The sequence below is a fragment of the Arvicanthis niloticus genome, chromosome 9 (genome assembly GCF_011762505.2).
Source record: "Arvicanthis niloticus isolate mArvNil1 chromosome 9, mArvNil1.pat.X, whole genome shotgun sequence".
NCBI lineage: Eukaryota > Metazoa > Chordata > Mammalia > Rodentia > Muridae > Arvicanthis > Arvicanthis niloticus.
Window position 1 is genome coordinate 62,740,935 of NC_047666.1, and position 13,947 is coordinate 62,754,881.

At 48.7% G+C, this 13,947-nt stretch overlaps 1 protein-coding gene across 1 annotated transcript; it reads right to left on the reverse strand.

The window, feature by feature from the left end:
- Window positions 1-3,856: 3,856 nt before the first annotated feature.
- Window positions 3,857-10,762, reverse strand: Ltbr (lymphotoxin beta receptor). Its single transcript, XM_034511710.2, has 10 exons — window positions 10,452-10,762; window positions 10,251-10,347; window positions 9,859-9,984; window positions 9,617-9,775; window positions 9,169-9,265; window positions 8,943-9,022; window positions 6,433-6,540; window positions 6,169-6,194; window positions 5,096-5,312; window positions 3,857-4,752 (listed from the first exon to the last, which is right to left on the reverse strand). The coding sequence occupies exons 1-10, from the start codon at window positions 10,545-10,547 to the stop codon at window positions 4,511-4,513; spliced, it is 1,248 nt and encodes a 415-aa protein (XP_034367601.1). The 5' UTR covers window positions 10,548-10,762; the 3' UTR covers window positions 3,857-4,510.
- Between the last annotated feature and the right edge of the window lie 3,185 nt (window positions 10,763-13,947).

The following is a 13,947-nucleotide window of genomic DNA, read 5'->3' on the forward strand; positions in this document are numbered from 1 at the left end:
ACGAATGAGAGCTGGGCTCCCGGCCCGACCAACACATCCTGTTGACTCACAGCTGTGTGGTCCATCCCAGATCATCCACGGTCCCCAGTCTTCCAGCTGCAGGAGCTCTGCCCAGTCTCCCCACTTAGGTCTCTAATCTTTGTCCATCTGATTTGCACGAAATGCTTAGACGTGGATACTTCCTTAATATAGACAAATCAATACATCTATTTAAATTCCAGGCTTAAGGCAAGGGATGGTCGTGGTAAAGAAACATGAGCGGGGTATGATGTTACATGTGTGCTTACGTTTTTTTTTTTTTTTAATTATTTTTATTTACGTATATGCCTGAGCCCTTGCTTGTCTGTGTGTACCATGTGCGTGCAAGTGTCCATGAAGGCCAAAGAAGAAGTCCAGTCCAAGAGCAAGAGTTACAGAGCAAGAGTTGTGAGCTGCCAGTGGAGGTGTTGAGAATTAACCCCTCTGTCTTCTAAGAGTGGCAAGTGTTCTTAGTAGCAAAGCACCTCTGTACCCCAAAGTGTATGCTTTGTTTGTTGGTCTTGGTTTATGTTCTTGCTGTTTTCTTGTTATTTGTCTTAGTTAGGCTTTCTGTTGCCGTGATAAAACATTATGTCCTTATTTCAGCTTACAGCTCATAAATCCGTCACTGAGGGAAGCCGGGGCAGGAACTCAGGGCAGGAACATAAAGGCAGGATCTGAAGCAGAGGCCAGGGTGGAGTGCCGCTTTACTGGCTTGTTTCCAGGGCTTGTGGTTGTTATGCTCCGCAGGACCACCTGCCCAAGGGTGGCACCGCCCACAATAGGCTGCACCCTCCCACATCAATTACTAATTAAGAGAATGTCCCACAGACTTGCCTACTGGCCATTCTTGTGGAAACATTTTCTTTATGGAAAGAGTCCCTCTACCCAGGTATGTCCAGGTTTGTGTCAGTGATGAGGCCAAGCAGAACATTGTGGTTGTGGTGGGTTTTCTAGTTTTTAAAAAATATTTATCTATTTATTTATTTTATGTGTATGAGTACACTGTAGCTGTCTTCAGACACACCAGAAGAGGGCATCGGATCCTATTACAGACGGTTATGAGCCACCATGTGGTTGCTGGGAATTAAACTCAGGACCTCTGGAAGAGTGGTCAGTGCTCTTAACTGCTGAACCATCTCTCCAGCCCTTCTAGTTTTTTTGTTTTTGTTTGTTTTTGTTTTTAACACATGATTTTTGTAGTCCTTGATGGCTTGGAACTAACTAGCTGGCCTTGAAGTTGAGGTGATCCTCTTCTGTCTGCCACCCGAATGTTGGAAATACTGGCCTGTGTCATTGTACCTGGCACTTTGTACTCAGATGACATAATTCAACCCATTGCTTGTATGCAAGCTAAAAGAACAGGTTAAAAAAGTTTAAAGAGAGGGGCTGGAGAGATGGTTCAGTGGTTAAGAGTATTGACTGCTCTTCCAGAGGTCCTGAGTTCAATTCCCAGCAACCACATGGTGGCTCACAACCATCTGTAATGGGATCTGATGCCCTCTTCTGGTGTGTCTGAAGACGGCTGCAGTGTACTCATATGAAAAATAAATAAATGCATCTTAGAAATATGTTTAAAAAGAGAATGTGCCAAAATTAAGACTGAAATAGAAATGTATATTGCTGTTTTGCATTCTTCTGGAAGGTCTGGACAATGCTTTTAGATAATACGGCTACCAGAAGGCTAAAAACTCAACAGTGGAAGCCAGGTGCACAACCTAGCAGCTGGGAGGTAGAGGCTGGAGGATCAGGACACCAGGGTCATCCCTCTCTACATACTGAGTTCAAGACCAACCTGGAATAAAATACTGAGACCCTATCAAAAAGTAATAAACAGCAGAGATAAATTTCATATTACTTAGAGCTGATAATCTCAGAGAACTAACTGGGAATCATTATAGAAGATAAAAGAATTAAAGAGCAGATGAGTTAAAAATATGGGATGTCCTCAGCTGGGCTTGGTGACGGCCATCTTTAATCCCAGGTCTCTGGAAGAGGGGCAGGTTCTCCACAAGTTCAAGGGGGCAGCTTGGTCTACATAGGAGTTCTTGGCCGCAACCAGAGCTGCATAGTGAGATCTTGTCTTTTAAAAAGCAAGACAAAACAAACAAACAAACAAATAAATAAATAATAAATTGAATGGTCTGATTGTATAGCACCTAATAAAGATAAACACCTAGGAATCAACTTGACAAGAAAAGGTGAGAAAACAATGAGGTGCTGTGTTGGACACAAGCAGTAAAGTACCAACACACAAATGTGCTGCCAACACACGGATGAGCTATGTTTCTGACAGGAAGATGTCAACTTTTCCTAACTAATCTGTATACTCAGTGCAGACAGGACTGGAGCTCGCTTGGGACTAGTACAGTGCAGTGTCACCCAGGGCTGAGCCTGAATAGCATTTATAGCATTTCTTCTGTCTGTCTGTCTGTCTGTCTGTCTCTCTCTCTCTCTCTCTCTCTCTCTCTGTCTCTCTCTGTCTCTCTCTGTCTCTGTCTCTCTCTCTGTCTCTGTCTCTCTCTCTCTCTGTGTGTGCTCTCTGTCTCTGTCTCTCTCTCTCTCTCTCTCTCTCTGTGTGTGTGTGTGTGTGTGTGTGTGTGTGTGTGCTCGTGGTTAGAGGGCACCTTTCAGGAGTCAGTTCTCTACTTTGGCAAGCAGGCTCTATAGATCAGACCTGGTCACTGGGCTTGGCATCTGGCTCTACCTGCTGAGCCTCCTGCTGTCCCTGGAACACCATCTTCCTTCATCTTCCCTGCCTCCTCCTTTATTTTGTTGAGCAGAATGTAGTAATTTTAAAAGAATCTAAACACATTGGAATGATTATTAAGGATTCGTGTTATTTGGCTCTAGCATGACAAAGATTTGTGTCTGTGAAACACAGCCCGCCATCACTTTGTACAGAAGGAAGTTGGATCTGATTTTCATAGTCAGCCTTAAATAACCCATCCACTCAGTTTGGCCCAGTAGACTCCCGGGGTATGTGTTTTCCTGCCATACCGTCTTGATGAAGGCCAGCTATGGAGCCCCTAACACTTGGCTCCATACTGATTGCCTTTTATGGAAGGAGCAGTCAGCACTGAGCAATCCTTCAAGCTCTGGTTGCCTCTGCTGGGCAGCATGGTGGATAAATGTGTGAGCAGCAGACATTCACTAATGAAGGGGCAAGAGAGATTTTTTTTCTTTTTCCCTGAGACAGGGTTTCACTGTGCACTGACTGTGTAACTTTGGCTGCACTGGAACTCACTAAGTAGACCAGGCTGGCCTCAAACTCAGAAATCCGCCTGCCTGTGCCTCTCAAGTGCTGGAATTAAAGTCATATGCCACAATCACCTGGCAGGGGGCAAAGACATAGTAAAGACTCTTTTGTTTGTTTTTAGATAAAGATAAAATAAGATAACACACACAGTCATGACTGCTCCTTCTGAGCTGAAAGGCTGAGGCCAGCCTAGGTTTCTCTTCTCCAGTAGCACGGAAGTTGGCCTCTCATATGGTAGGTACTGAGCACCCACTACTCCTTCCAGACAACCCTGCTTTCCACTGTGCAGGGCAGTGGGATGTCTGGGGTTGCCCTGAGACAGCACAAGAGAGGCTTGAACAAATTACTTCCTCTGTCTGTGCCTCCCTCATGGGCACGGGGAGGACTGCCTCAGGTCGTTATTGTAGGTGTGTAGAGCACTTCCGGGCAAGCACTCGGCCATTGCTGCTTAGTTGGGATGCTGTCTGAGTGGAACCTGGGGACCCTCCCAGGAGTGCCTTTGAGGGGTTCTATTCTTGTGCTTTCACCTTTGCCTTTGTCCTAATGGTCTAGTGATTCCATATAAAACCCAAGACAATAAAGGAACTCAATCTTGTCTTTATTCGCATGTGGTTACAATTCATAAATACACTTGTCATCGTTCTCCTGTTCCCAAACTCTCCTCCACACGTGGTAATGCTATCCAAGCCCCTGTTCTCTCCTCACTATCCTCTCCCCCAGGAGCAAGGGAGGGATGCTCCTCCATGCGACTTCATCTTCACCCAGGGTCTATCTTGGTCCACGCAGTATGATCCCCCAAGGCCTCTGAAGGTTGGGGATGAGCACCACGAAGCCTTGCAAGGTCCCCGGGATGTCCTTGCAAGTGACCTGTGACCAGCTCCCTCCTCTGCCATGTTTAGCGTGCAGAGAGGCATGATGGAGTCACGAGCCTTGCCTGTGTCTAAGGCTCAATGGCTGATGCCTCTGGGAGCTGGTGGGTCTGCAACAAAACCTCAGGCTTGCTCAGGCGGTAGTCAGAGTCCTGGGCCGGCACTGTGGCCTGCTAGTGTCCAGTTCTGCTCTGAAGAGGTGTCTGAGGCCAAGTTCCTTAGGGTTCTATTTCTCAGAGCCTACCCAGACCCTGTGAGTCTTGGTGGGTAGAGCAGCCTCAGGATGAAGGTACTGGACCCTCTCTCCTCCTTGCCCTTCCCAGATGCCATCAGGCACGGGTGGCAAATAGGTTCCTTGGCCCTGTCAGAGGTCTTGGCATCCTAGTGTCTCTGTCTCAGCCAAATGCCAAGCTTTACCATCCTCCTGGTAGGGTGTAGACAGCTCAGAAGGGCCAGGGGCTCCCTCTTCAGGAGTGGGGTATGGCGGCTCAGGGGGAGCTGGAGGGTCTCCAGGGCCCCGTGTTCCCCCCAGCACTGGTCCATTGTATATGTAGATGTTGCCAGTGACAGTCACAGAGCCTCCGGTCACATGAATGCCATTCGCACCTGTGAGAGGGAAGGTGGGATGAGAGAGGGTGCTTCCAGAACTCTCTTCTCTCCTCCCAGCCCCACCTCCCATTTGTTACTCCTTTCTTTGAGTCAGGGTCTCACAGGGCCCAGGCTGGGAAGTGCAGGATAGCTTTTCAGTGCTGGGATTACAGCTGTGCCCCAGCCCCGGGCCCCAGCCTTGCTTCTGAACACACTGCTCTGCTTCTTTCAAATTCTTCCCTTCTGTCTTACCTCCGTATCTTTTTATTCCATCTGGACCTAATTCTTCCTCCCCACCAACCCAGCCACCATCCCTTCCTTCCTCCCCTACTCCTTTCTCGCTATAGCCTGCCCCGCTCACCATGGGCCACCTGGCCATGTTCCCCAGGCTCAGCCTCCAGCTCCCTGGCCTGGACCAGGGGACTCTGCTGTTGTAGCACCACTTCCTCCAAGGAGGGGGACGTTGGGGGTCCCGCAGGGGCTGGAGACAAGTCTCCCGGCATGGGTAGGAGTGGCTCTGCCAAGTCTCGGAAATGTGGGTTGGCTTTTGGAGGGGGGCAGGGCGGAGATTCTTCTCCCTGTAGAAGAGGTATAGAGAGAGAACCATCCAGAATCAAAGGGCCCTAGACATCATCATACCTTCGTTTCCATGGCCTACCCCTTGTACTTTGGTGACTCATCATTTGTCTTTGCCCCTCACCATGATTCTTGCCTCAGGGCCTTTGCACCTCCTGCTCCTCCAATTCCTAGATCATTTTCTTCAAGAGTACCCTGGTTGACTTTCTCATTTCTTCAACTCACTGCTCAAATAATCAGTGTATCAAAGAGGCCCTGTCCACTCTGTCTAAAAGAATATTCCCCAAAACTCTGTCCATCTCATTTTTATTACGGTTGCTATAGTTGTTACCAGATATATAGAGATGTGTGTGTGCATGCGTGTGTGTGTGTGTGTGTGTGTGTGTGTGTGTGTGTGTATGCGCACACAATTACTGATGTGGTAGTTTTGTTTTATTTGATGTAGGCTTTCCTACTCTAGTCCACGCTACCCTGAATTTCACTAAATAGCCCAAGCTAGCCACAAACTCATGGTGAGCCTTCTGTCTCAGCCTTCCAAGTGCTTGGATTACAGGATGGAGCCACCACCCTGGGTACCACCCCCACCCCCATGGCACTGGCAACAGGTACATGCTAGCCAAGGGCTCTAACATCCCCAGCCTTTGCACTGTATTCTCGTCCCACTCATGTGCAAACCCCAGGGCGGGGGTGGGGGGGCGCGGGAGGAGGGCATTTTTTCAGGCTTTACGCCTGGTGCCTGGAATGGCGGCTGGAACATGGCACACTCAGCAGCCAATCAGTGGAACGAATGGAAGCTAAGTCCGCCTTCCCTGACCTCACAGCCCCGCCCCTCCTGAGTGGCTTCTTCCACTCCTTTACCTCGGGATGCCGCTTGAGCAGAGTACCTGAAATGAGAAACAGAATGGGCTGAGAGGCCTGCGGTTCCCAACCTTCTATCCCAACACCATGTGCTGCTGCCAACCCTAGTGTCCCCGCACAGGATGATATTACCTTTATCCCTAGTGTCAGAATGAGGACTAGGAGAGAGAATGGTGTCCAGTACCCCGAGAGTCTTGTGTGGGAGGGTTTGCCCTTGAACAACCACCACCTCCATGTGGGAAGGGGGGGGGGGCTCCTTCTTACCCAGCTTTCTGCAGAGAGAAGGGTGCCTCATCCAGGCGCAGGCCAGGACAGTGGTGAAGAGCAGAAAGAAGACCAGCGACAGCAAGATGACCAGCAGCAGCATTGTTCCTGGCAGGACAGCAGACAAGAAAGATGGAACCAAAGGACAAGGGGGAAGAGCTTCTCCCAGAAGTCAGACAGCCGCTTCCCTCTTTTGGAGCCATGTCCCTTGGGCTTGGGCTGAGGCTGGTCTTGGGAGACTCTGCCCTGAGTGGTGGACCTCTCCCAGTCAGTGGGTGAGGGATCTTGGGAAGCTGGCTTCCAAGACTGGAGGTAGGTGGAAGGCAGGGGGTAGGGGAGGTGGTGCTTGGGCCTATGGGGAGAGCCCCATTTCTGTGACCTGGCTATCTTACAGAGGGGCCACTGGACCCTTGGCTCTCTGTGCCTGTGAGAACTTCAGAGAGTAGGAATTGCAAACTGCTCAGCCCCTTGCTCTGACAGGGCCTAAGAAGGAAAGAGGCAGAGATGGGAGTCTGGTTCCCCAGGCTTGGCCCTGGTGATTCAACCACAGCTGTGGTCTAAGAAAGTACAGAATGCAAGGCATGGAGAGAAACTGGACCAGGAGTCTGGACACCTAGGTCCATGTTTAAGTCAGCTCACTCATCCGAGCATCAGTTTGTCATACTTAAAACAAGCAGGCTAACAGACCTTAAAATCCTAGCTCTGACAGTGATATGTGATGCATAGCTGAGAGTTTCAGAGAGAGCATGGGAAAATATTTATGACATACTGTTAACTAGTCCATAAGAGAATATATTGTATATACTACTTATATACTATAGCGCATATATATAGTCATATATATTATATATTTATATATAATATATATTATATATTATATAATATTATAATATAATATATAATATTATATATAATATAATATGTATAATATATATAATATATTATATATTATATTATATATAATATTATATATAATATTATATATAATATTATATATTATTATATAATATATAATAATTATATATTGTATAATATATATAATATAATATTATATATAATAGTCATATAATATATATATTTATATATATAATATATATAATATATATTATATATATATATGACCAATTAGTCATATATATAGTCATATATATTATATATTATATATATAATATATATGAATGAATATAAGGGAAGCTAGTATATAAGGGGATAACTCAGTGGTTCAGCATCTACTGCCAACTTCTCCCCATCAAAAAATGTCAAGTATAAAACACTCCTATCACTCCACTTTTAGTTTAGAAAATTATATGAATAGAAGTATTCATAAGGAGTGTGTTGGAAGGGACAGACCAAAATAGTAAGAGTGGGAAGGTTCTACATTCAGTGGGGGGGATTTTAGCTGAATTTTCATTCCCTCTTTCTCTCCTCCCTCTCTCAGAGACAGGCTCTCATACAGCCCAGCCTCTGAGTCCTGGTTACACCTCCCAAATGCAGGGATGACAGGCATGTGCTTCCACACCTGTTATGAATTTTTAAAACATTTTATAGCTTGTGTCCCTTATAAATGAGCCCCAAGTAAGGAAGACCTAGATACAGACAGTAATAATGTGATTTACACACACACACATACACACACATACACACAAACACACACACAGGTGATCTCAGGCAAGTCATTTAACATCTCAGTTTTCTCTCCCCATCAGTGAAGATGAACAATCCCACTTTATAGAATCATTAGAAAGCTTAAGTGAGATCACTGAGGGATTCAGAGCAGTTCTCAGGACGTGGAAGCTATAATTACAAAAGTCTGGTCATTCAAAAATGTTACTACATTCTGCCAATTAGTAATGATTATAGTCATCAGAAACAACTTATAGTCAACCACCAGGCTGGGAAACCAGTGGGTTTCCTCGAAGACAGAAACCAAGAAACAAGAAAACCTAGAAAGAGCCCCATGGGTGAGCATGTCTCCCACAGATGTGTGTAACTGAACAATGAGGTATTCAGTTAGTGAAGGAATGCCATAATGGAGTTGCATCCAGCATAATGACGAAGCCAGTTAGAATTACGTCACAGCACAGGAATGTTTCCCGGCATAATATGCATAATTTTGAAAGTGTGAGAAAGAGTCTAGGGATAGTCTAATCTCCAGGCCCTCTTTGGAGACAGTCTCACTCTGTAGCCCAGGCTGGCCTCAAACTCTTGCTTCTTCTGCCTCAGCCTTCCAAGTGCTGGGGATTACATGGGTATGCCACCACACCTGGCTTTCCAAGTTTTTGTTTTTTTTCTTTTGGCGGTACCTAGGTTCAAACTCAGGGTCTTGTGTATCCCAAGCAAGCATTCTATCACAGAACTACACGCTACCTCCTTCCAATTCCTTCAGAAGGAATGTTTCTTACTTTGTCTAATCCTGGGAAGAAAGAGGCACATTTCCATGTTTCTGTGGACGAGGGAGGTTGAAGCATTTTCCCGGACCCTGCCTTGTGTTCCTCAGCCCAGCATCTTACCCGGCTCTGGTGGAGTTTTACAGATGGTATCAGAGTAGGAGGTCCCTGGAGCTGCCTCTACCAGTCCCTGGTTCTCACATCTGTGGAGAAACAAGACTGTGAGCCCTTCCCACTCCCCTTGGTGTAGCTCCAGGAACACATGGTTAGGGAATGGCCAAGTGAGGACCCGAAGTCAAGGGTGGAGGAGATGGGTAGGAGAGGGGCATACGGGAAGGGGCCCTCTCACCTGGTATGGGGTTGACATCGGGCTCTGGGGGAGGAAGTGTTCTGGAAGTGTCCTGGCTTACAAGGGACACAGCTGACGTCAGTATCCATAATTTCACCTGGCAAAAGAAAGGCAGGCCAGTCAGGGTGAGAGGATGAGCGGGAGACTAGTGGTGGGCTTCCTTTAGGTCTCCTCTTTGCCAGCCATTCCGTTCTGTAGCTGCTACCTTCTCCAAGCTTGGCTTGGCAGCCTGCCCAAGCTTCCCCAGTGCTGATAGGGACTGCCTTCTAAGCTCCTCACACCAGTTCAAGCCTTGGCAGACCCCCTCCTGTGAACCCCTTTCAAGGAATGACAGGCTCCTTATGCCGAAAGAGAACTCCAGTGGGGAGAGGCGCCATGCTCACAGTACCATGTTCCTTGCCCTTGATGCCCAGCCTCCCTTCACTGGCTGCCTTCAGTGACCTCTGACCTGTGACCTCGGCCTCTGTGCCAGGCCCGCAGAGTACAAGCCGCTCCTCCTCACAGTGTACACACTCATTGTCCAAATACACACAGGACATCCCCGGCTTACAGCGGCACTCGGCTTTCCGATCACTGGTGCAAGGGGCAATCTCCTCGAAGCCCAGCACTGGTGGGGAGAGGAAGAGTCAGAGAGGACCTGGCCTTCCCAGCGGTAGCCACCATCCATCCTGGTGCATCCTCTCCACTCACCAGAGTCACAGGGGCGGCACAGCTGGCAGGTGGAGAGATGGTTCCAGTGTTCATTGTAGGAATTATGGGGGCAAGTCTTGCAAGCTGTGTCTTGGATGTGGTTGCATATAGCAACGGCAAACTCGCCTATGAGGCGAATGGGGGAAGAGGGGTGTCAGGAGACAAGGAGTCTACCCCTGCCTCCGCTGCTTGCTGCATGCCACGGAGCCTCTCCTTGGTCTCTTTGTCCCCATCCTGTCTTCATAGCTATGCGGCTACCTCTTCAAATCTCAGCGAGCGTGTGACAATGCTAAGACTGCTTCTCGGCTTCTCTTTCCTAGCTTGTTTTACCAGTGCCCTCATCTCTCTGGCTCACCTCTACCACCCAAGCGTCCTGGGGCCACTGTTCTCACCTGGGGGACATCGGGAGCAGCAGACGTCATGCATGGGCTCGTAGTATTCCTTGTCCTGGTCCCAGCAAGTTTGGTTTTCTATGCGATATGGGGGCACCTTCCAGGGGAGGCGGAGACAGAGAAGAATGAGGCAGGGTCAGCTCTGGAGGGCAGAAGAGCGAGAGAGAAACCCTGCCCAGCCCACCTAGCCCCTTCTCTCACCATCTGGGGCTGAGAGGCCACCAGAAGCCCGCTGAGTCCCAGCAGGAGCAGCCCCCAGGCCAGGCCGCAGGGAGAGGAGGCCCCGGGCAGGCGCATGGCGGCCTTTCGGGTCGGCTGACCAGACCGGGTGGAGGCCTAGGAGGAAGGTGGGAAGCCCGGACGTCCTGAGCAGCGTTACTTCCCAAGCCTGGCGGCTGGGCCGACGTGCCCCCCGGGGGCCGGGAGCGGCCGGGCCTGGCCTCCAGGGCTCCAGCGCCGGGCTCAGGAAGTGGGAGTGGAGAGAGCCGGCCGGGGGCGGAGGCAGGGAGCTCTGGGAGCAGAGGCCGGCCTGTCGCAATCGCGACGGGGGAAGAGGAACAGGCTTGGCCGCCTCGACGCAGGGCGGGAGGGGGTGGCCGGGAAAGCACGTGAGAGCTGCAGGCCCGGAACCCGGCCTCCACCTTTCTTCGGAAGCCTGGCTCTCAGAGATGGCTACGGATTAGGACCACCTACTGGCGGAAAGTGGGGGCCAGCAGAGCCAGTGGCTAGCCATCAGTCAGGCTGACCTCCAAGGGCCTGAGGCAGAGCTGACCTGGTTGACCTGCCATGGATGTTGAGGCAGAACAGTGGACAGCTGGGTGCCAGATTTGCAAAGCGGAGGCACCAGGGATTGACAGTGCACCCAGCCAAGATACCCAGAGGTGGTTAGCAGATGCAGCGTCTGGCCAGTCACCCTACTTGGCAGAGACTGAGGGCCTGCTCCACTTTTTAAAAAGAAGCTGCCACGGTAACAAGCCCACCCACACCACACACCAGGGGGGCACACCACAAGACACTGGAGAGAGTTCAGCTGGCCGTGATTCTGTCCTGTCCTCTGGGGACCTCTCTCTAGAAGGGTGTGTGTGTGTGTGTGTGTGTGTGTGTGTGTGTGTGTGTGCGCGCGCGCGTGTAAACCCAGGTCCTGGTGAGTGGGGACCTTTGGGCTGGGGCTGGGTAGCCTAGCTCCAGCTCGTGTGCACATAAGCCTATAACTCTCTTAAACAGAGGGACCTGAGAACCCAGCCAGTGTAGGTACCTTACTTTCTAGAGAAGACCTGCCCGGGGTGCCAGGCAGAGGAGTGTAGGGTTCCAAGTTTGTTCAGGCTGATGGGCCTTTTCTTCCTGCCTTTAATAGCCCAGAGTTGCTGGAAGTGTGTGACAACCCTCTTTTCCGTTTCCACTGGTTGCCATCCCCAACCCCCTTCACCCAACTCCCTCTCCAAATTTCAATTCAGAAAGCAGCCATGAAGCCCCCAAGGAAGCCTAATGTCTGCCCTATGCTCCTTACGAGGCTATGGGCTGGCCCATGGCCTGGCTTGGATATTTAGTCTAGGCTCACAGAGTTTAGCATGATCTGGCTTATGCCACATGCCAGGTACATATTCACGGAGTAAATGAAGGCTGTCCACACCACTTAGCCACTCTAGCAGAACTTAACTGCAGTCCAGATCTGATTTTTCAAATCCCAGCCCGTGTCAACATCTGCCCTGCCTTCCTTGTGACTCAGGGGAGTCTCCTTTGGAATGAGGGGAAGTCTTCTCTTGTAATAGCTCATCCCAGAACTGGTCTTTTTCCATGGTGGATCAGATATCCAGACAGATTCCCTCAGTGGAGGGAGTGAGTTTTAGAGAAGGCTGAAGGACCTGCCTGGGCTTTCCATACTCACTCTGTACTGTCTCCTCACTGGGTGCCAGCCCAGCAGCTCCACTCTGCTGGCAACTGCCTGTATCAGTCGTCCAAGTCCACCTGGCAAGTGTAGAGATTCCTGAATAGCAGGACCTTCTCTGATTCTCTTCCTTCTAGGCTCAGGGAGTTGGGGCAGGGGCTAGATTTCTTAAAACATAAAGGAGCAGGTGGGTGGGTAGCAGCTTTAGATAAATTTCACCATTTCTTCTTTTTATGTTTTATTAGGGAAAATTCACATGTACCATCCAAAAAGAGATAGTGAAATATTGGGGGCCACCACGTTGTCTTACTTAGCTTTTGCTTGTGACCAGTCTTTTTTTTTTTTTTTTTTTTTTTTTTTTTTCAAGACAAGGCTTCTCTGTGTAGCTCTGGCTGGCCTGGAACTCCCTCTGTAGTCTAGGCTGGGCTTGAACTCAGAGATCTCCCTTCCTCTGCCTCCAAAGCTCTGGGATTAAAGGTGTTGGCTACCACTGCCTTTAATGTGTATTTTAATGTTTGTGAGTTTTCACATGTAGATAGTGGATTCTCATTAACTTTTTTCACCTACGTGTTTGTATGTTTATGCAGTAAGTATATGAGTGTGGGCACTTTCTGAGTCAGGACTCAGAAAGGTGGGGAGACCAGACCCACCTCCTGACAGCCTACAGAAGCTGCAGACAGACAATTCAATATGAAATGGTTAATATAACACCTCTCTAACCTTCTTCTGAGGGATGAAGACTCGGGGTGAGAAATTTTCAAATTCTTAGTGAACACAGCATTGTCTTTGTTACTTGAGCTTTCTGCCAGTTTCCAGAAACTTTTATCAATGTCCATTGGGCAATACCAGACCAGGACTGAGTGCCCCCAAACTCCCAGAGGTGTAAAGGGCTCTTTTCCCAGGCCTCCCTCAGAGGGGATTGCTGAAATACCCTCCACCCCACAGCCTATGATTAATTCCCAAAGAGAACTGATGTAAGTGGATCACTCTAAAATACTCCTGTCTTCTTCCTTATATTTCCCTTATATTTCCCTTGGCCACCTGGTCCCCTTAGCCAGCCCAGCTGAGCCAGTAGATAGCGAGAAATGGACAGAACAGATGAGTGTTTGAAGTTTCAGTGACAGCAAAGACTTGTCCAGTTATTCTCCATCTTGATAACCTCGATCCCCAGAAGACACTTGGAAATATCTTAAGACATTTTAGGTTACAACTGCTTGGAATCCTTAGTGTCACCTAGCACACAGAGGCCAGGGATGTTGCTGTGACCTGCAGTGCAAGACAGGTCCAGACAAGAGGGAGTTGTCTGACTGGGAATGGCAGCAGCAAAGACCTTGTTAAGCCCTGTACTAAGCAAAGGAATACATCTCTAATGGGGACTCCTAAGCATCTTTCCACGTCGCTAAATTGAGGATGGGCGAGAACAATTTCCTGGTCCATCCCGTTAGATTTATATTACTGAAAGAAAGATAAAAGGATGCTGTTTGACACAGCAGGCTGCCCTGTAGTTAGTGCCAAGTATAAGAGTAAGGGGGTATGTTTAATTGTGTGACTCATTTTTATTCTAAAAAGCATAAAGGCTGAAAAGGGGAAATGTGAAAGAAAATGTTGATAAATTAACAGACCCCCAAATCAACGTGCTATTGGAGGAAGCCGAGATGGTTGATGTTTTTCCAGTGCACACTCCACTCTTTCAAAAGATAAACCTTGAATCCTAGCCAAAATGTGAGATTCTGTTGTCTGTGGAGTGGGCCACAGCAAGTAATGACCATTAAGTTGGGCCCAGTGGCGTACATTTGTAACTTCAGCACTTGG